The following is a 22,965-nucleotide window of genomic DNA, read 5'->3' on the forward strand; positions in this document are numbered from 1 at the left end:
GAAGAAGTGGTGACATATAAGTCAGAAAGGGAGTATGAAATCAGAGAATGAAGAGCTTTGCATGCAGAATTAAGAAATCTGGACTTTTTCCTGAAAGTGATGAGAAGACATTGAAGAATCCAAAATAGGGAGTGACATGACAAGATCTGCCCATTAAATCAGTCTGTATGGAGGATGGTTTGTAAGAAAGGTGAGACTAGAGGGAGGGAGACATGGTAGGAGGGGCTATCACAACATTCCAGGTGAGAGATGCTCATGGGCACTTCAAAAACAATGAGGGTGAAGAGGTGACAGATTAGGGAGATATTTAGGAGGAAGCTTGACAAGACTTGATGAGTTATAATACAAAAAGCACAACTTCCTCAGAGATGAAACAATATTAAAAACATGCATTCAGAAAATACAACCAACAGCCCCTTCCTTTGTATTCCCATAATCCTCTGAAATCACAGCATCTGCTGAGTATGAATAGAGGAAGAAAAGCCAGAGGACACATATGGTCAGATTTCTCTAATTCAGACAGCACTAAATTAGAATCTGCAACAATACAGATTGTCTGTCACTCCTATTAAGAATTTCAAACTACTTTCTTCCTCCATATATTTTCAAGATTCTAGTCAACAGTAACAATCTAAAAGCAGTGGCATCTTACAGTCAAGCATTTGAGGTATAGTAGGCAGCAGCTTATATGGTGGTATCTAAGGGGCACCCAATATGTGTTGCCCACCCAGGGGCCACAAGGCATAATATGCAGTCATTACAATTCATTCCTTTAGGAGAGGCTTTGGTCCCTCAGAACTTCTCTTTTACAAGGAAATTCCCGAGATGGGTAGAGCATTTAGTCATTCTAAACCCAGTGGAATTCTGGTTGAGTATAATGCCTTTGGATTTCATAGAAGGGCTCAAGGTAGTGACGCAAAAGGGAAGGTTGAGGAATATAGAAGATAACACAGATCTTACCAATAAATAGCCCTGCAAGCACTTGAGAAGCTAAGATTCTTCATGGTCATTTTTGTTTGTTTTTGTTAATCCTCACCCGAAGATATGTTTTCCATTGATTTTTAGACAGAGTGGAAGGGAGGAGGGGAGAAAGAGTGAAACATTGATGCGAGAGAGACACATTGATCGGTTGCCACCTGCACACACCCAGACGGGGGCCAGGGATCAAGCCTATAACCGAGGTATGTGCCTTTGACCAGAATGAACTCAGGACCCTTCAGTCCATGGACTGATGCTCCAACCACTGAGCAAAACCAGTAAGGGCAAGAAGCTAAAATTCTTAAAGAATGCCTTCCACTTCAGGATCCAGCAAACCACACCTGTACATTCAATACCTCAAGGAAATTTTTGTGTTTTGTTTATGATATTGGCTAGTCATGGCCTATAGCGACTCAATCTTTTCATGGGCCTCATGGCCAATTAAAATCTCCAGTGTTATTAAATTTGTACATAATATTGAAAATGCATTGTCTGAAACTACTTTATAACTCCAACCTTTCATTCACTCAGACTGACCTTGTCTTTTGTCATTCCAAATTATGGAGATATTACTGAATTTGCAGAGTGTTAATCAGTCAAGTCACAAGTGATAGAAGATCAAGACTCAGTTTCTGACCTTGAAGAGTCATACTTATGGCGTGAGAAGGTAAATAAGAGCTGCTTGTGAATACTTTATAGCAGTAAACCAAAAAAAAAAAAAAAAAAAAAAAAAAAGGAACAAAACAAAACTTTAAAATTACTTACTTCACTTGTTTGGAGAATTGTGAACTTTGGCAGTTTAGTCTTTGAACTGGCTGTACTTGGTTTTCCATCCAAGAGGGATCCAAATGACAGATTCCCAAAACTGTTCTCAAATTCAATAGAAGGTTTCAGTGTTGGAGATATGTCTTGTGTCTGGTCCTGGCCATCCATAGGTCTCACATATGCAGTTGGTTTTTGCTGCCCCATGCTTGTTTTGCAGTAAAGCCCTGGTGGGAAGTTTTGAACTGAAAGGCCACTGCTAGGAGCCAATAAAGAGGAGGCAAGTAGGGGAGACCCAGGTACTTGCACTGTAAATTCAGATGCTTCTGGTGAGTTAGATTGAAAGATTTCTTTGAATGTATCGCCTCCACTGGACTTGAGATAACTGCCTTCCTTTGCTGATGGGTTTGATCCTTCAAGTGTTCCAACTTGAGGCTGTTCAGCTGGGTAAACAAAGTAGTCTTCCAGTCTAGCTTGGGGCTGATCCTGTGTAGATGGCTGCATCTTATTTGGCTGACTGCTGGCCTGGCTAGCCGGTACAATGCTAGTGTTATGACTATCTCGTGGCCAGTCGGGTTTTGATTTCTTGTTGCTGTGTATTAGAGTTGAATTCAGTATCACAACAGAAGGTGGAGGCATTGGTCCAGAGGGGTGAGTGTTATCCTGATAAGGAGGGATCATTCGGTTCTTTTGTTCTGGGAAAAAGCTTGGTTCATTTTTGTTGATGGGAGTCTGGGGCACAGAATTCTTTGGGACTCCCACTAGATGATTCTGATTAGAATGGTTAGTTAGCAAATCCTTCATTTCATCATAGTTTCCCAGCGTGTTCTGGACTCTGTTGGCAAGTGCATCACCTTTGTTTGTCTAAAATAACAAAAAGATGGGGGTGGGAGGAGAAAGAATGAATAGGTTTGTGTTTCCTAATGTTAATGTTTCAAACAGATGTTCTAAGTTGACTAACATATAAGGTTCTCTAAAATTTTCAGGCTGCTATTCATACTTTTCATGTGCTATATAAGAAAAAAATCAGTAACGATATTGAAATAGTCTCTTGGAATGAGCTGTGTGATTAACATTTGTATACTCCCTGGCCTAACCTTAAATATTCTTACTGGGAAAAAGTTTTAAATTATGTTACTTATGAATTTTATTAGCAAAATACCTTACTTTAGATCAGTTGAGCTGAACTCTTACATTCTGCATTGTGATCAACAATTTCTACTTACTGATCATTGGAATTATAAAGGATTATTTAAATTATATTGTTCTTGACATGTCACCCCTTTCCACTACATTATACAATGAAAAAGGCTTAGCCCACTAGATAAGGAAGAAGTCAGTTAAAGTATCCTATCATGGCTACCTTCAGTTTAGAAAAAGCTTGGGATTTAACAATATCTAATTGAGCTGACTTATAACTAAAGTAAATCTAATTCCTTTCCATCAAAGAACTATAAATTACTGGTGTCTGCCTACATGTTCTGGGGGAATGGTATTTACATATTGATGATTCATACTCATTTACTTTGAAATGGCGCAACTGTTTATCAACAGTAACTCAAGCTCTCCTGTGTCTTAGGTGAGTTAGAAAAAAAATATTCAAGAATTTAAACTGTTACTTGAGTAAATCAAAACACAGTCAGATTTTCAAAGTGATGTTGGCAACTGAATCATTCTATGGACAACCGACATACCAGCTATACCATCCCCTGTAGGTTATACTAATCTTATTTAAGTGGTGTGATTGCTTTTAAAATATTTAAGTTTCTGAGTATTTTTTTTTAATATAGAAAGCATAGCCTTCATAACTAAAAATAGTAGAGAGCTGTATACTGGGAAATGACTGATGAAAACTCAGCTTTTCAATTTTGAAAGTGACTTTTTATTACTCTTTTTACCTAGTAAAGATGTTATCAAAATAAGCTGTTGAATTCAGAAGGGCAAAGTACTTCTTTGTGCCTAGACTTTACTATTCTGGCCCAAGATGTTGCAATGAAACAAGACTACTGGCATCCATGGAGGCATGTGGCAGCAGGGCCATTAGATGGATGGAGAAGACACTCACCCTATGTAATGTTTACGTCCCAGGATCCATAGGCTTGCTCTTCATGCACAGAAGGGTATGACAACCTCCCACTGGTACAACCTCCACTTAAGCTAGATGTTTAACATTTAAGATTTCTCACACACCCTTAACATGGCCCAGTTTTCTGTTGCACACAGAGAGTGCACTTATATAACTTTGTTATCTCAGTCTAAACCTAGGCTGTATGGTTGTGTGCTATTCTCTGTATGTGAAGATGGAAGAGTGTGAAAATGAATGGAGGGTGAAGTGCCAAAAATGAATGAAATCACCCAGGGAAAGAAAATGTAGAAAGATAAGATCGATCTAAGGAGTGAACCCTGGAAAACATCAACTTTTAAGAGATTGGGAAAAGAAGAGGAGCCAGAAAAAGATACCAAGAAGAAACAACCAGAAAGGGATTCAAACTGGAAACCTTGGCTTCGTTATTAGCATGATCGCCATATACTGTATATAGTATTCAACTCATATCCTATGTTAAATCACAGAAGACACTTTCAAAGAAATAAGGGCAGTTTGGAAAATACGGTTTCAAAGATAAATACAAAATATTCTAAATATAGGCTAAGATAGATCTGTGGGGGATGGAGAATTTTAGAAAAAGATATATATCACTTTAGGTTTCTTATCCTCAAAAACATCTTATATTGCATTACATGCAACCTTGGTGCTGAAATAGTGCTTAAACAATTAATATTTCATATAATTCTCAGCTGAAAAATTTCTCTATTTTCAGAAGTATATTTGAAAGGCATATTTAATAGATAAAGACAAGTAAAAATCACTTTTATTCCCTAAAGGGCCTAAGTTTGTCAATTTTAATGGAAGAAATTACTTTTCAGCTAAGGCAAGGATAAACTCTTTGTATACATCTGTCTCCTCTTCAACAGAGTTGCACAATAAGACATTTGGGCAGCAGCCTAAATGAGTTTCTCTATTCAATCCTTAAATTCAGAACAAAAATATTTCATTGAGCTGAGGGCCCCATAAGAATCTGATGCAAAGCATTGTTCTGGCCCCTCAAACTGTTTATCTCTAAGGTCAAATGACTGCCTAATGAACACTAATACCTGACTATCCTCAAGGATATTACTCAACAAGGGGAAACAGCTATTTAATTTTCATTTTAAATGTCTTCATTTTACACTGTCTCATTCACTGAGTTAGGATATGCTTCTTTACATTAGGCAAATAAAATTATATAGCCTATGAGCTTTTTCTTTTTGCCTTAGCTACCAGGAAGCTCAAAGCTTAATTTATTGAATTTTCATAGAAATTTTACTTTACTTTCATTGCAATTTCATTGAACTTTCATTGAAACAGAGTTCTACAGAATCAGAACCTTGCCCCATGATGTCACAAAAACCACCAAAATTTCTCAAATCCCTAAGAAGTAATTCACTCTATTCTAGCCCAGCTGCATCAGGAGTCCAGAACATCAAAACCCATTCGCTCACAAGCAAGTTAATCACATTCCTGTTCCTGTTCAGCAGTAAATAAAAGGAACAGGTTTATCTTTATCTCAATGGAGAGAACCTTAGTTAGGTTTTAATATCTCCTCATTTATGTCTATTACTATAGTGATCTGAGTTTCTGATGCATGCTTAGATTTAATTTTGCATCTCTAGGTTTTAAAATATGCTTGAAATTAGGAGAAGTCCTAAACTGGCCAATGTCTAAAACTGTATCTACATGAATAAAGTTAGAAGAAAATTGAAACTTCTCTAAATACATATAGAAAATCAACCTACTATATAGACTATACTATAGTTATAATTTCTTTTCCTGCACAAAAGTGTAAGCTTTTAAAAGTCAACTACCTTTTATTTAATTTTATACCTTCAAGACTTAGCAACATGTATGATGCATATTTGGCACTCAATAAATTGTTGATGAATTGAACAGAATAAAATTATAATTTATACCTTGCCTATGCTAAAATAAAGAATTTTGAGTAAAAGGTACATAAATAGAAAAAGTAAAAGTGAAGCTAAGTTGGTTACTGTGATTGAACATTAAGTTGAAAACCAAGCTTCTTGGTAGCTAAAGCAATAAGGAAAAGCTCATAGCTTATAAAATTCTCTTTATCTGATGAAAGGAAGGATACCCTTATTTCATTAAATGAAATAAATGACTACCAGATACTAAAATATGAAAATAAATTCTCATTGGTTTGATTGCAAGAAACTTTGAACAATAAAATAGTTTTTCAGTACTAATTTTACAGAAAATGTAAAGATGTCTTCACATGGCTTTTCCTTATGATGACTTAAAAGCAAGAGCATTGAATTAAAATCTAACTCAGGGAAGAAATGTCTGCATGTGGAGTTACAGGGTTAGGCTAATAGCTCCAAGTATTATGCTTTCCTGTGCACTACTGATATAGGAATGCAGCAAATCCAAAGGAATAGAGGGTGTAACCTCCCTTAGACTAGCTTCCTCACAGAGGAATTGTCTCAGTGGGATGGGACTTGTGACTGGAACTGCATAGCAGACAGTTCAAGACAGTTCACGGGTGACGCTTTCTGTGTTGCTGACTGAAGGAAGATCCATGTGTTTTGCATAACAGACATGTTGTGATTACAGACATGGTAATTCTTAACATGCATAGTGGTAAATTGAAAATACTCATGAGACAGATTTAGGCAAAGAGTACACACAGGCACATAGTCTCAGAAGCCCATCCTATCTAATAAAAGAGAAACATGGTAATTGGCGTACGACCGCTACACTTCCCATTGGCTAATCAGGGCAATATGCAAATTAACTGTCAGCCAAGATGGTGGCTGGCAGCCAGGCAGCTTGAAACTAACAAGAGGCTTGCTTGCTTCAGTGACAGAGGACTCCAATGTTCCCCGCCTGCCACTGCAGGCCTCTGAGCTGCAAGCAACTATGTAACAAACATAGAAACTAAACAAAATCCCAGAAACCTGCCGGGCGTCAGCCAGCAGGATCGCAACATTGTAAGCAAAGGCCAGAAACCTACTTTCAACAGCGGATGCCTAAGAGCTGGAGCCAAGCCTCAAAGCTACAGCTGGCCCAGAATAAAAAAAAAAAGAAAGAAAAAAAGGAGTGGTTGGGAGCTTCAGTCACCCCCAGCCTGAAAACAGCCCTCAGCTCCTCACCCAGACTGGCCAGGCACCCCAGTGGGGACCCCCACCCTGAAGGGTGTGTGACCAGCTGCAAACAGCCATCATCCCCTCACCTAGGCTGACCAGGCACCCCAGTGGGGACCCCCACCCTGATCCAGGACACCCTTCAGGGCAAACCAGCCGGCACCCACCCATGCACCAGGCCTCTACCCTATATAGTAAAAGGGTAATATGCCTCCCAGCACCGAGATCAGCGGAGCTGCGAGGCCTCCCAGCACCGGGATCAGCGTGACAGGGGGTGGCGCCCAAACCCCCTGATCACCCTGCGGCTCTGTGTGTGACAGGGTGCGGTGCCCCCCCCCCCACGGGCCCTGCTCTGTGTGTGACAGGGTAGAGCCATAACCTCCCCATCGGCCCTGCCCTGAGTGTGAGAGTGGCAGCACCCCAACCCCCTGATCGGCCCTGCTATGTGGGTGATAGAGGGTGGCACCCCAATTCCCTGATGGGCCCTGCTCTGTCCATGACAGGGGGCTGCGCCCCAACCCCCTGATTGGCCCTGCTCTGTGAGTGACAGGGGGAAATGCCCCAACCCCCTGATTGGCCCTGCTCTGTGCATGACAGGGGGTGGCACCACAACCTCCCCATTGACCCTGCCTTGAGTGTGACAGGGGATGGTGCCCCAACCCCCCCAATCGGCCCTACCCTGAGCGTGACTGAGGGTGGAATCACAAGCTCCTGATCGCCCTGCTCTGTGTATGACAGGGGGCAGTGCCCCAACTCCCCAGTCGGCCCTGCTCTGAGCCCGACCAGGGGCTGCACCTAGGGATTGGGCCTGCCCTCTGCCACCCGGGAGCAGGCCTAAGCCAGCATGTCGTTATCTCCTGAGGGGTCCCAGACTGCGAGAGGGCACAGGCTGGCTGGGCTGAGGGCCCCCCCCCCCCCCCCCCGAGTGCACAAATTTTTGTGCACCGGGCCTCTAGTCATTCAATAATCTCCAATAATTATCAGTAAAGTCTAAGTGGCCAGATTCAACTCTCTGCCTTCCCACAATCATAAATTTCTTAGGATGACTATATGATAGAAAACTTAATGGGGTCTGCAATATATTTATGTACACCTACACAATGCACTCTCATTATACACCACAGCAACATCTAATTCACACTAAAGGTTTTTTTCACCCTCTAGAGTCTTAGCAATCCTATTAAGGAACAAAGTATTCCAGGAAGTCTTGATTGAACATTATAAAAATGGAAAAAATGAAATCCAGCCATTTCAATCAATTGTAGGCTTCTTTCAATTTTTGCCAATTTTTTTATTTCCTGTTCTAGAGAATCAGTTGATTCCTTAAAGGTAACCTTTACAGCCATTATTTTCTGAGTAATCACAATTTCTCCATCATCAAGAAAATGTTTTTTCTAAGTATTTTCAGGCATAAATTACATGCCTGGTTTGTGGCTCATGACTAACAGCTCTCCTTCATTTAAGCTTTTTGCCTCTCATTACTTCAAGAAATGCAAAGTTGTCTCAGTTTGCTTCTAAGGCTATCTTCAAATCAGTAGCATGATTTCATTGCAGGACTAATGTGCTAGAAGGTAATTACACTATAGTATTTATTTTTAATATAAGTAATTATATAACTTAAGTTTTGAGGTTCATTTCTTCTTTTACTTCATTGTAGCTAATGTATGTGATTTAGTGATTTATTTTATATAATTCTAATATTTCACAGTTAATCTATCCAAACTGTAAGTTACTATTTCTTTCTTTAATTATAATAATGATAATACTTTGAATTTGTACAGCACTTTACAGATTTCAAGGCAAGGTTTCTTGGGTATTTGACTTGATCTTTACAATAACCATGTGATTCAGCATAGCAGATCTGGTTTCAATCTAGCTTGTAACTGCCCCAACATAAACAGCTGTAGATAAGCCACTTAACCTCTCTGTGCCTCAGTGTCCTCATTCCTCATTCTTGTTGAGCTATGAAAAACTATAAATGTCAGTTGTAGTAGTTGTTGTTGTTGTTGCTGTTATCAGGTATTATTTTTATTATCAGGTATTATTATTCACTTCAGAGAGGAGGAAACTATAGGTTAGAGAAATGAAATTTCTTCCCCAAAGTCACACAGGAGGTAAGCTTATCAGGTCTTCTGTCTTCCTGTCAGAGGATATCAACAGCTTCCTGCTACAGATACAGAATCACATAGAACTGGGCCTAGATTTACCAGTTATATGGATATTAAGCTGCAGAGAAGCAACCTCACCTCTCTGAGTCTCAAATTCCTCATGGGAAACATGAGGAAAATGCCTATGCTAGTTATTGTAAGGACTAAACAAGCACATATATAAAGCTACAGCACAGTGTCTGGCATAGACTAGGCACTTGGTACATGCTAGTTCCTCATCCCTCCTAATATTCCCACACTAGACATGTCACATTTTTTCAATCACTTTTAAAGACAGCCCTTTCTATAGCATAGCACAAACTAACTCAAATTTGAAATGTGTAAGCAACAAAAGCAACCATGCAGAGAGGTTACCCACCAACCAAATGTTGGAGTAGTCAACATACTTTCCATTCTGGGAGTGGTAGAGGTAAAATAAGGAAAGGAAGGAAATCAGCCAGGAACATTAGAAATCACCATTTCTTCCTTCTGGCCATTCATTGACTAGTTTGTTACCATTGATAATGTTGGACAAGTGATCAAACTATAATTTAGAATTTAGGATGGCAAAAAGTTTCCTGAAAGTCCTGATCCACCACCAGGAATTTTGATTTTTTAATTTGATAAGCATTCCAACCACAAACCCAAGGAAGAGTTGTGGCATGCCTTCATCCCTACCAATGGCATGTCAAGCTATTTCAAGGGTTTCCACACCAGTCCAGATGTGGGGAGATTTTGTAGGTACACATCAAGCACAATAGTATCACAATATGGGGAGAAGGAGAGGTCTACTGTCCAGTGATCACCCAGAGAACCCTGAACATAGACATAGCACAAAATAGCAGCTGATCATCAAAGTAATAGCGAAAGAGAGTTACTAATTTATCAATTGTTAACATATTTCTTTCTTTCACAGTCTTTACCCAAGAAAAAAGGCTCTTCCTCATCAAGAAGGATAAAGGCAACAAGCTACTAGTCACATAATAAGCCTTGCCCTGCACTAGACTAATGTTCCCATTAGTCAGTAAATACCATCTTTTGTTAACAAGGAGTGTTATGTAGATGTGCATTTATATTTTTGAGTAGGCAGTTAAAAAATCTTTTGTCAACATTGTCAGATGCTTTCAAAAGACATCTGTTTTGATATGTCTAGCACACATCTGGTAGAGACACATCTAGCACCTAGAACTGGTGCTAGACATATCAAGACAGATGGCTTTTGAAAGCGTCTGACAATGTTGACAAAAGATTTTTTAACTGCCTACTCAAAAATATAAATGCACATCTACATAACACTCCTTGTTAACAAGAGATGGTATTTACCTTAAAGGTATATGACCACTAATTGAGCAGGATTGAAAATATAATGTGGGGGAATCAAGGATGCTATATCTCATAATAGTGTTAAGTATGGAGTAAATATTGAATGTTAATGATGCATCCTCTGAATAAAGCTCATTTTTCTAATCCATCCAACTATAATATATAAAACTCATCTGGCTATTCCTTTTTCTTAATATTGGCATCTATCATCCTTTGACTTCACTTCCACTCTCTGGAAAAAATGGAAATCACAACTTCTTGCCCTGCCCCCAATCTTTCCTTCACTCTCTTGCTTTGTTCTCTTTGTAATATTCCATTGCCATCTTCCTTCTCATGGCTCATCACTTTTCACATGTTCTTGATTTTGTATTTTATCATTACCTCTGACTAATATTCCATTGCCATTTACTTTCCCATGGCTCATCACTCTTCACATGTTCTTGATTTTGTATGTTCTCATTACCTCTGGGATCTTGCTCTACTTACCCCATTTCTCCCTCCTATACCTTCTTCACCCTTTCCTTATCCATTGTCATTGGTTCCTTCCCATCAATCTCTAAAAATGTTCAAGTTTATTTCACTTTTAGAAAGCTTCCTTCCATATTTCTCCCCCTTGCAATTTAATTTGCTTCCTTTCTTCCCCCCTCAATACAAAAACTTTCTGCAAGATCAAATCTACATTAACTTCCTCTCTTCCTTTATGTTACTACATCCCATTTACTCTCAAAACCCTTAGAGTTTGGCTTCCCACAATGACCACCAACATTAACAAATAAAACAACTCTTCCTAAGGTCACTAATTATCACTTAACTGCCAAATCCAACAGCCACTTTCCAGTCCCCACCTTTCCTGACCTCTCTGATATCTGTAACTAGCAAATCCCTCCTCCATAAGCCCTTTATTACTTTGGTTCTATTAAATGATTCTCTCCAAGTTCTCTTACTATCTTTCTTATTTTTCACTCCTTTTTAACTTATTTTCCTTGCCTCGGTTTTTACCACCTATAGGGTGTCCCAAAAATGTATACACATACTTTGAATAATTATAAAGGCAGTGTTTATTAAAACAAATTTCATTTTGAAAATTGAGCTATCAGCTGTTAAAATATGTATATATTCTTGGGGACACTCTGTATTTTACCCCTTAAATGTTACTAGTTCCCAAGATTCTCTATTTGTCCTTTTTACACAGTAATCTTACTCAGTGATAATGTTAATTCTCACAGCTTCTATTGCCACCTACATGATGTCACCTAAATCTCTCTCTTAACAACTCCCTTTAGCTCCATATCCATGTATCCAATATCTACTGGATAACTCTCCCTTAATATTCAAGTGGCATCTCAAACACAAATTACTCAAATCAGAATTATGTTTTTCTCTACATGCACCAACCCTGCTGTCCTTCTGAACAACCTGTTAATAGCACCATCTTCTGAAGTCAAACAGATGGGAAAAAAATCATTCATCTATCACACTCCCCACATCCAAACAGATATCCAGTCCATCATTTGAACTTCCTTGCTCTACCTTAAATGCTGCCTGCCATGAACTTTCCTTAGCCAACTACAATAGATTCCTTATCTGCCTCTAGTTTACCTTCCCATCAACCCATTCTCCAAATTTTCAACATTGTCTTTTAAAATTCTTTGTCCCAGACATGACCTGATTTTAAAACTTGCAATAACTTCTCTTTATGTACAGAATCATGTCCAAACTCCTTTGTATGAGGTACAATGTCTTCACTAATCCTTCTCCTACCTACCTCTCTAGCACTTACCATGAAGTCATTCCCTCATTCATTCATGATTATCTCTGCCACTGGATAAGAAATTCCTTGAAGGCAGGGATAATGCCTTATTTCCCTTTGTACACTAGTCTAAAACATGACTAGCAAATAATGGGCCTTCAATAAATGCTTGTTAAAGTAATCATGTCTCTAAATATACACTGTGAAGGTAGTACAAATTTAAATCAATTGAGATAGAAAAATGCTTTTTAAAAGAATTATACTAACAAATCATAAACTAGTAGTTTAGGTGACTTAAGTTTCTTTGTCAGAATTAACCAAACTTGAAAGACACATGAAGGTCTCAATTAGGAGTTACTTACTTATTTTGAATAAGGCATCAAGAATCTGGTGTTACTAGTCATCAATCCAAATAGCATACATTTTGCTCCAAAGTAGTATTTGTGCCTATGCAGTCCTTATTAAGAACTTTCCTTTTCCAGAATCTGCCCTAAATGGTGCTCTTTTAAAATCACAACTCTTGAAAATACTCTATATTTTTGTTTTAACTCTTACATTATCTCTGTTTTATTACAGAAAATTATACTGTTGCTAAATTTCAATAAAAACAAACCAGCTATCATCAATTTAAAAGGGTTCTTTCCCCAACCTCCACTCCAAATAGAAAGTTCAGAGGCAGTAATTGTGAAGTCAGTACTTAGACATAGCAGTATGATCATTATTGGAGTTACATACTAGCCAGAATACCACTAGAAAATCATTCAAGCTACACTAACCTCTCTGGTTGAGGCACTCTCTCCAAAATCATGATTATTAACCACCAGGAAAAATAATTGACTTTTACCTTTCTCCCAGAACAATGATTTTCAAAGACCACTCAAACCAGTGAACAGCTACTAACAACCTAAAATGGAAAAAGAAAGCAGTGGCCTTGCAATGGATGACATTTACCGGGAGAAGAAATAGGCATATCCACTGACAGTCTTCAGGGACTGCCTTTCTGATAATCAAAGTGGGAGAAAGTGTCAAGGGGGCCTTCCTTGCTGTAGGAGGTGTTGGGCAGTAGATATCTCTTTGGAGACAGGCAGTCTCACAAGTCTCTTTCAAAGTTACTATGCTTACCAAAGAAGATGGAACCTGTCTCAGAAGACTTCCTTATAAATTTGCAATTGCCCCAAATACAGTATATGTATATACTTCATTTGTAAAATATATTCTCCTGGAAATCATTTGGGTGCTTTAAAAATAGATTAAATGTTGATTAAATGTGTTAAAAAACACGACAAGCAATCATTTTCCATAAAGATAAATTACATACATATTCAGCTACCTTGTAGGGCTCCCCAAAAAGATCAAAGCCTGAAGAAAAGAGATCATCTTCTTGCTGGACTTCTTGATTCCTCCGTTCCCATTCCCTTTTTTTAAGTGCACTACGATCTTGTTCATAGTGACTAATAGAAAAAGACAAAAGGAGAAATTGGTTAATTAGTCATTTAACTCTCCCTTGTTATCACTAAGGGAAAAAAAAATACAAGTCAAGACTACCAAACTGATAATACATAGAGAGCAGAGAATATTTTTTTCCCCTCACATTACCTTTAAGATCCTGACCAGTTATTCAGAACACAGAAGAAAACAGAAACTCACTTATTAGAAATTATATTTATGACCACATAAGCATGGTAGAATCCTTGTCCCTTACCCTTGCTTGATTACAACAGGCAATTATAAACTTCTCAAAAATCAGTACTCTGTGTAGAAATGTACTGAAGGTTACATTGTGTTGTGAACTGCCCAGGGCTCAGAATTCACAGATGTCACAAAACCCTAAGTGAAATAAATTAACAAATACATTATTGCAGATAAACTGGAATTCTATCCTGAACCCATAGCCACAGTTATCCTGTTGTAAAGAAATCACAGGAGAACCTAAACACATTTTTTGGAAGTTTCTAACAAACCAAATCAATCAATCCCAGTCCTCGTTGTTGTTGTCTAACCATAGTTTGCATTTTGAATGACTGAAAGACTTTTGGGGAAACTTTTCACAAAGAAAGGGGTCTGGCTTGCACAACAAACTTCTAACAATGAAAACAATGTGTCAAAAGCCTTGAACAACTAACACACAAATGTTTTATAAATACATGTAATTCTGTGAAGTTCATCACATTTCAAGCTTTCCCATTGGAGGGTCAGTAGAAAAGCTTCCAGTCAATATCTAAGATATATTCTGGGCCCTTTGATTTTATAGACTGCAATGCTTCTGTATTAAAAACAAAACAAAACACTATTTTTTTTTCATCATGCAAAGCTGTGAATAGCTAATCTAATAAAATAGAAACATGCAAATTGACCGTACCTTCACTATGCCCCAAACCGCGCCTACCAGCCAATCAGAGTGACTATATGCAAATTAACCCAACCAAGATGGCAGCCGGCAGCCACGGAGCTGGAGCAAGCAGGAGGCTTGTTGCCCCGGCAATGGAGGAAGCCAAGCTTCCCACCTGCCCTGGCCGGCTGTGGCCTCCACTCGAGGCAACAAAGTTTCAACTATAGAAGATAAATTAATCCCAGATACCTACTTCCAGCCAGCCTCCACTGGGAGTTTGGGTGGCTTGGGGTTGTGGCGAGCCTGCAAACAGCCATCAGCCCCTCACCCAGACTGGCCAGGCACCCCAGCAGGACCTCCCACCCTGAAGGAGGTGTGGCCAGCCAGAAAACGGCCCTCATCCCCTCGCCCATGCTGGCCAGGCACCCCAGCGGGGACCCTAACCCTGAAGGGGCTGTGGCCAGCCTGGAAACAGCCATCAGTGCCTCACCCAGGCTGGCCACACCGTCATGGGGTGAGGGTCCTCGCTGGGAGGCTTGGCCAGCTTGCAAATAGCCATCAGCCCCTCACCCAGGCTGGCCAGGCACCCCAGCAGGGACCCCCACCCTGAAGGGATTGTGGCCACCCTGCAAATAGCCATCAGCCCCTCACCAGGCTGACCAGGCACCCCAGCAGGACCCCCCTCCCTGAAGGGGTGTGGCCTGCCTGAAAAAAGCCCTCAGTCCCTCACCCAGGCTGGCCAGGCACTCCAGCAGGGACCCCCCCCGACCCTGAAGGGGGTGTGGCCAGTCTGAAAACGGCCCTCAGCTCCTCACCCAGGCTGGCCAGACACCCCTGCGGGACCCCCGCCATGATCCGGGGCACCTTTCAGGGCAAAGCAGCCAGCCCCTACCCATGCACCAGGCCTTTATCCTATATCAGGGGTGGGCAACCTTTTTGTGAGTGCGTGCCAAAACCAGCAAAATCTCTGACTCAAAATTCTTCTGTGTGCCAACCCTAATTTTTTGAGAACATGTTACGCCTACTTGATATCTCTTAAGGTGTGCGTATGTGAAGAACCTTGAAGAAATAACAAAATTCTTTTGAGTTACAAAAACACAGTATATGATGATGAAAAATACATTTATTTTTTAATGTATACATGTACACTGATAGTTCGACAGAAAACTTTATGACTCCGTTTGATATTATCAGTGGGATTTTTGCTGCTGCATCACTGATGACAGAGATTTTACATCAGGTTTATGTTTTGTGACCTTCAGAGATATGCACAAGCTACTACTTTCATCCATCAGGCTACTCCTATTATGAGACTTAACAAAATTCATCACTGAGAACAAAGATTCACAAGCGTATGTGGATGAAAACATGGAGAGTAACGCTGTTGCAAAGTTTTTTAAACAGAAAAAAATTTCTGGAATGGCATTCCAAGTCCTTAATAGTTCATTTTTGACACTTCTCTTTGGTACTCCTGTCTCTAATCGCTTTTTTTCAATGTTTTCCAAGTCAACTCTAAGGTCAATAAATTTCTGCTTCCAAATTGAGCTGCTCTGAAATTCAATCAACTGCATTTTAAAGTCAGCCATGTCTATCCATGAAAACATTTGTAAGTTTAGTTCCTCCAGTTTCATGCTGTCTGGAAACCTCATGAATTTTGCTGTCTCTTCCAGTTCTCTGAATTCCACAAATCTTGAGGAGAACTGCTCAATAGTTGACTCAATGATGTTTAAAAACAGCTTTTGAAGGCTTTGACAGTCTGTTCTGTTATCTTTTGGGAGGTCTTTGATGTGCCTCTTGATGTTTGGGAAATATCTAAATCTCTCACCATCCACATCCCTCTTAAAGACTTCCAGTTTCTTTTCAAAAGCCTTTATGTAACCAAACATAACATCAAGTGTCTTGCCAGTTCCTTGTAATTTAACATTTAAGTCATTCAAATGTTCACAAAAATTGTAAATGGAAGATTATAAGAGAGGATTTCGCTTGCCAGCAAAAGTTACTGGTGTGCCATGTTTGGCATATGTGCCAGGGGTTGCCCACCACTGTCCTATATAATAAAAGGGTAATATGCAAATTGACCCTAACAGCAGAAAAACTGGGAATGACTGGTCACTATGATACACACTGACCACCAGGGGGCAGACGCTCAATGCAGGAGCTGCCCCATGATGGTCAGTGCACTCCCCCACAGGGGGAGCTCTGCTCAACCACAAGCCAGGCTGATGGCTGCCAGTACAGCGGTGGTGGTCGAGCCTCTCCCACCTCCTCAGTAGCGCTAAGGTTGTCTGACTGCAGCTTAGGCCTGCTCCCTGCTGGCAAGTGGACATCCCCCAAGGGCTCCTGGGCTGCCAGAGGGATGTCTGACTGCCAGCTTAGGCCCGATCCCCCCAGGGAGTGGGTCTAAGCCAGCAGGTGGACATCCCCCGAGGGGTCCCAGACTGTGAGAGGGCACAGGCCGGGCTGAGGGACCCCTCTGAGTGCACAAATTTTTGTGCACTGGGCCTCTAGTTAAACTATAATCTTTAAGTCTTACAGTATTGTTTTTTTATTTTGTTCATTGGGTTCCCATTCCCATTCCCCCACCTTCCTGATTTCTGTTGTAAACTTATCCAAAGTGAGTACATATATGCAGGCCAAATTTGAATTATATGCCTAGCATGTACTATATACATGTTGCTTTCCTTACCCATGTTAATACTGCCATGTTATGACTTAATTTGGTAATTGACATACAAATGAACAGCTAATGAAATTACAAGAGATATACTGATAGAAAAGTACAATCTACAAGTTTTGAATGCAGTCCCAAACTTAATGTCCATCACTGGTAACCTACTTTGCTTGTGAGTATCATAACTTCAATTTACAAAATAAGAGCCCAAGAACATGAAATATCTAGGCATGTTAACTAGATATTGATATACATGGAGACTAAGATGCCACTATACTTAATCATCAGCCTTTCTCCACAGGAATCCTTGAACTGACAAATTCAAAGTGACTTTGATAGTCTCATCTCCTGGATAAACAACATTTTATTTCTCTATTTTTAAAATAGTGGCAACTTTTATCTGATATTTTCATAATACACTATGCTTTCATAATACAAAGAATGTCAGATACATAAGAGCTCACTGGGTCACTAATGAGTGTGCTCAACAAATGTTATCCCTGTCTGAAAAAACAAAGAACATACAAACCTCTACCCAAAGCCCAGGCTCTACATCTGGGCCCTGCCTGGTCAAGAAAGATGCCAAGTCCAAATACTGGAAGCCAGTCTACATTTACATTTGCTAGCCTCATCTCACATTTCCATTCACAAGTAGAGTTCAGAACCCCAAACAGCTGCCATATGTTGCAATTTCTTTGTCTTAGAGGTTGATGTGGAATCAACCAGGCATAGTAACATCTTCAGTCCATGAAGTGTGGTACATGATATTTAACCTCAGCACCATACATTGGCTGTGAGTAACCCAAGCCTATCATCAATTTGTCAAAATGTAAGAAAGATATGATGTCAGGGTCGAGGTAGAGGGAATAAGTTAAAGCAACATTTAGTCAGGTTGTGAGGAGGGTTTGTTACAAAGGAGGACACAGTTTGTTTGTCTTCCATAGCAGGTGACTCTCAACACACAGATAATTACAGATAAGAGCCAAAATCTCTTGCTTCCAAAAATGTGAGCAAGATATCAGTTTTCTAGCTATCTGATCATTCCTTGCACCAATAGCCCACAATGATGGGCCCATAGATCATATTTTATTCTCCCATGAAGAGAACTGAAGTACTTTGGTCTCTTGGCTTTGCAAACTATCTTCTTTCTCCTGAGGCAAAGATATAATAAAAACCCTGAAGAGAGAAAAAAAAGGAGAAGAATGGAAACATGCTCCAACTTGCAGGCCTTCAAGTGGCTAACAGTCAAGGAACTTTCTGTGCTTCCTATCTGGTGTTGATTTGTTGGAGGCTCTGGATTGCATTTTGCATCAGTTCATTAGCTACCAAATCCCAGATGAAAATATGAATAGCAGATTGATTGTGCGCATGGGTGGTATCTGTTGCAAGGAAACTGCCTGCTTCATTTTTTAACACATATAACACAGAACAATTAATTCTCATATCTCTAGTGAGAATTATTTAATCTCCATAGAGTTCCAGTGCTCTTGGAAGGCAACCAGATTTCTTCAACTTTTTTCCTTTTTTGCTCAGCATGGCATTATACTGAAAGCTTCACAGGGCAAGGTATAATGAGGAATGAACTACATGAGGCTTTCACAATGTATAGAATGTCACTGATTTCTGATTGAAACCAAAATTGCTAATCTGAAGCACCAGCTAATTAAAACCACAGCTATGTATTTAGCCTCTTGTTATACCTACTTCAGTTTATAATTATGAGGACCTCTTTATGTACTCAATTAAATTTCTTATGATTCAGGCAGGTTGTATTTGAACCTGTAAGTCCATCAGAGGCCACAGGAAAGCATATGCCTGTCTCCTGATGATCTGATGTATCTTTGCACTCCCAGGCTGATTTTCCAAAGAAACAAAGGGCTCCACAGCCCATGAAGAAATTTACAAGCCAGAAATCTGAATTAATCATCATGCTATTTTGTCTAAATAATTCAAATTTATTTACACTGATGAGAACAGGGTGAATTGATCCTAGCAGTATGAAAACCCACTTTCATATTGGTAAGTTGAGCCAATAAACTGAACTCATGGACTGTTTACTCTTAGCATGTTAACATGTCCTTTCAACATTTTTCTCCTAGATATAATAAAATTTATATGGTGATATAAAAACCACTGAACAGTCAAAACTGAATTTATTCCTAATTAACTAAAGGTCTTTGTTTTTTTTTTCTCTACAGCTTATTTTTTTTTAAATCTCTGCATCACTGACACATGCCTTAGCTGATAGGAAAAGAACAGAAAAAAGCACAAGTTCCTTTTAATTACTGGCATACCTAAGAGATCGGTGTGTTCTGTTTCAGACCACTGCAATAAAGTGAGTGTCACAATAAAGTCAGTTGTAATCTTTTTACTGGTGGAGGGTCTTTCCTTTAATTTGTGAAAGACACAATGTCCATAACGTGCAATAAGAATGAAGTGCAATAAAATGAGATATGTTTGTATTCTGCTACTCCAATGTAATCAGTGATGGTGAGGAGCTTCTCTCTAGAATATGTCTTCTATATTAGCTCTGATTTCGAACACCTGTCTGTTTCCTTGGTCTCCAATAACAGAGAAGCTGCCCTTATTCACAAAGGAGGAAACTAAAGCCCTCCTGAGATGAGAGGATCCGTCCCAAGCCCTCATCAAGGTAATGGCAAAGGAAGATATGGACCTGTGTCTCTCCCATCTTCAAATTCAAATGATTTCTTCCTATCTCCTTCTTTTCTCAGATACTTCCATATACTTTTCCTTAAATCTGATCTTGTACATAGGTAACTCCCATTTTCATCATTAGAAGCCACTGGTGCATTCACGGGTCAATAAAACCCAGGACGCATCTAGATTCACTGAGATTGAGAAGGTTCAATTAGGCCAGCTTCATTGGCTCACAGTATTAGCACATCAAGACTGGCAATGCAGGATAGTCTCTTAGAACAGAGACTGTTGGAGCAGGAAAAAACTTTAGCAATCATCTAGTTCTGGAACCTAATTTTATAGATGACGATATTACACTGAGAAGGTAACAGGCCTCACAGCAGGTTGTGGCTAAACTAGGAGGCAGGAACCCAGGGCTTCAAATTCCCAAACTGATTCTCTTCCTAATAACCCATGGTTTGTCCCTTCTGCCTCCCAGGTTTCTATTACACTCCAAAATAAATATTTGTCTCATTTGACTCCATTGGTCAACTTTTCTCAGGATTATATTTTATTAGAAATTGCCAATAGGGAAAAAGTTTAGGAATTTAATTTAGGCGCAAGTATAGAAAAACCATTAGTTTCCTTGCACCAAAATGTACAGACCATAAAGGGATTTTAAAAATTAACTATATCTGTGGGAAGAAGCTAAGTGAGGGATAATAAAAACCAGTTAAAATCCATTTGGTTTGTATATTTCATGAATTTAATAATTGTTGTTTACCTAATTAGGTTATTTTACAAAGCTAATTGGGGAAACATTATAAAAAAAAACACTGACATGCTGGAAGATACCCATTGTCTACACCAGTGGCTCTCAACCTTCTGGCCCTTTAAATACAGTTCCTCATGTTGTGACCCAACCATAAAATTATTTTCTTTGCTACTTCATAACTGTAAGTACTGTTGCTACTGTTATGAATCGTAATGTAAATATCTGATATGCGGGATGGTCTTAGGCGACCACAAAATACCGACGTCTGCGCATGGGCCACAAAGTTTCAATCGCACTGTACGTGCGCGCCCGCACATGGTATTCTGTGGAAGAGCCAAATCAAGGGTCCAAAGAGCTGCATGTGGCTTGCGAGCCGCAGTTTGACAACCACTGCCCTAACCTGATAATCTTTTACTGTTTACCAAACTTTACCTTTGATATGCTTGTTTTGCTTTGCTAACGGGAAAATGTGTATTCTAGTAAATAAAAAGCCAATGGGTCCGGGCATTGGGGGAACCTCTCTGCTAGAGAGTAAGGTCTCCACCTGGCTCCACCCATGCCTTCTAAATTTATATTGCTTGTCTACTGTATCCATTTATGTTCGACTCCTTCTCCAGATCCTGAATCCTTGCTGCAAAAGGTTGCAGCACTGACATATTAAAATGACAAGTTTGTTTAAACATACTGCTTACTAATAGATTTACTATAGTAATGATGTACATGAAGGTAAATAATTCAATCTTAATTGTCTTCTAATCCAACTAACACTAAAGTACCTTTATTTTGGCTATCTTTGTAAAAACATAAAAAAATACATATTTAATACAACCAAAGGACAAACATAAACTATAACTTCCTTCTTGTGGCTCTTCTGAATTTAAGGATGGAAAACTGATGCGCAGCAAAATGTTCCAGCCTATGAAAGCTGCATCCAGGATACCACTCCCAATTCAGTGCTCTTTCAAAAAGTCTGAGATACTTTGACAAAATCTTTTTATGCCAAATATATGTATATGTAGCTTTTTAAAAATATATATCTTTATTGTTAAATGTATTACAGATGTCCCATTCTCCCCCATTGACCCTTTCCTTCTCATTCCTTCCCCCTTCCCGGGCCTTCACCACTCTATTGTCCATGGGTTTTGCATATATACATATAAGTTCTTTGGTTAATCCTTTCCTGCCCCACCACCCCTCTGAGAATCATCAGTCTGTTGCATGCTTCCATGTCTCTGGATCTATTTTGTTTGTCAGTTTATTTTGTTCTTTACATTCCACATATAAGTGAGGCCAACAACTCTGATCCTGGAGGAGGAAGGGCAAGGCAGGCTGGGCTCTGGGCTGCTTTAAGAGGTGGGGCAGGCCACTGGTCAAGGCAGTAGGGTCAAGACAGTGGCACTGGTATTCTGGGGGGAGGGAATGGTTCAGTCATGCTGGTTTTCTATGACCCTCCCATGTGTCAGGGGCATCAGTGGTTGGCCTTTCACACCTGTCTGTGGCTTAGGGGCACTAGGGCACAGCAACTCCCTACAACCTTCTTGCTAGGAGGACCCTGTGGATTCTCCGAAATTGCGCTCTCTACTCTCAAGCAGAGAGAAGCAATGGCAGAGCAGCACAGGGCAGTGGCCTGCAGTTCCTCCTTTAGGAGCACCTGAACTACCTGCCTGGAGTTCCTGCACTGACCAACAAATGCCCGCCCACACTAACACCCATGTATACTCTCCTCACACACACTCACCTACTCACACTCTCACCCTTGCTCAGGTCTTTCCCGATGACATGTTGGTCCCCTTCTCCTCTCTCTATATATCTTTTGTAAATTCTTTCTACTCCAAAAATTTATGCCAAAAATTTATTATTACTGAGGTCTTTCTAATATCCAACTAGGGTAAAGTATATTTCATTATCTATCCTATGAAGACTTTTCTCTATAGATTCAAAAATGATATTTGAGATAGAGACACCAAATAGGTCAATACATGAACTTAATTCACAAATTAATATTGATATGGGGTTTAAAATAATAAGTTCTTAATTTAAAATATTTCTAAATGTTACCAACCTTCTATAATCTGGCTCTCAATTTTGGCTGTATATGGGAGTCACCTGGGAAAGATTTTATAAATCCTCATGCCCTGGGTCACATGCCAACATGTCAGACCAATTGCATTGGAATCTCCCAGAGTGGATTCCAGGCATCCAACATAAAACAACTCTGGTCTTCATACATGATATAACTATCCACATATTTTTTTATTGGATCCATTTTGGCATACCAAAAATGATGAAGTTAACATGAAGATAAATCAAGAACCAGGCCTTTTTAGAGGACAAATATATTCTATTATGCAGAAATTGGCATTGATGACATATGTTGGCACAAATGGCTATTTC

General features: G+C 39.6%; 1 protein-coding gene across 1 annotated transcript in view; it reads right to left on the reverse strand.

The window, feature by feature from the left end:
* Positions 1–22,965, reverse strand: part of LOC118654347 (AF4/FMR2 family member 2-like) — a 220,416-nt gene that overhangs the window by 167,486 nt on the left and 29,965 nt on the right. The window contains exons 2-3 of the mRNA XM_036305678.1: positions 13,478–13,610; positions 1,744–2,604 (exon numbers count right to left, since the gene is read on the reverse strand). Coding sequence (XP_036161571.1) covers positions 1,744–2,604; positions 13,478–13,610 — 994 coding nt within the window. The remainder of the gene's footprint in view (positions 1–1,743; positions 2,605–13,477; positions 13,611–22,965) is intronic.

The sequence above is a fragment of the Myotis myotis genome, unplaced genomic scaffold (genome assembly GCF_014108235.1).
Source record: "Myotis myotis isolate mMyoMyo1 unplaced genomic scaffold, mMyoMyo1.p scaffold_m19_p_4, whole genome shotgun sequence".
Taxonomy (NCBI): Eukaryota; Metazoa; Chordata; class Mammalia; order Chiroptera; family Vespertilionidae; genus Myotis; species Myotis myotis.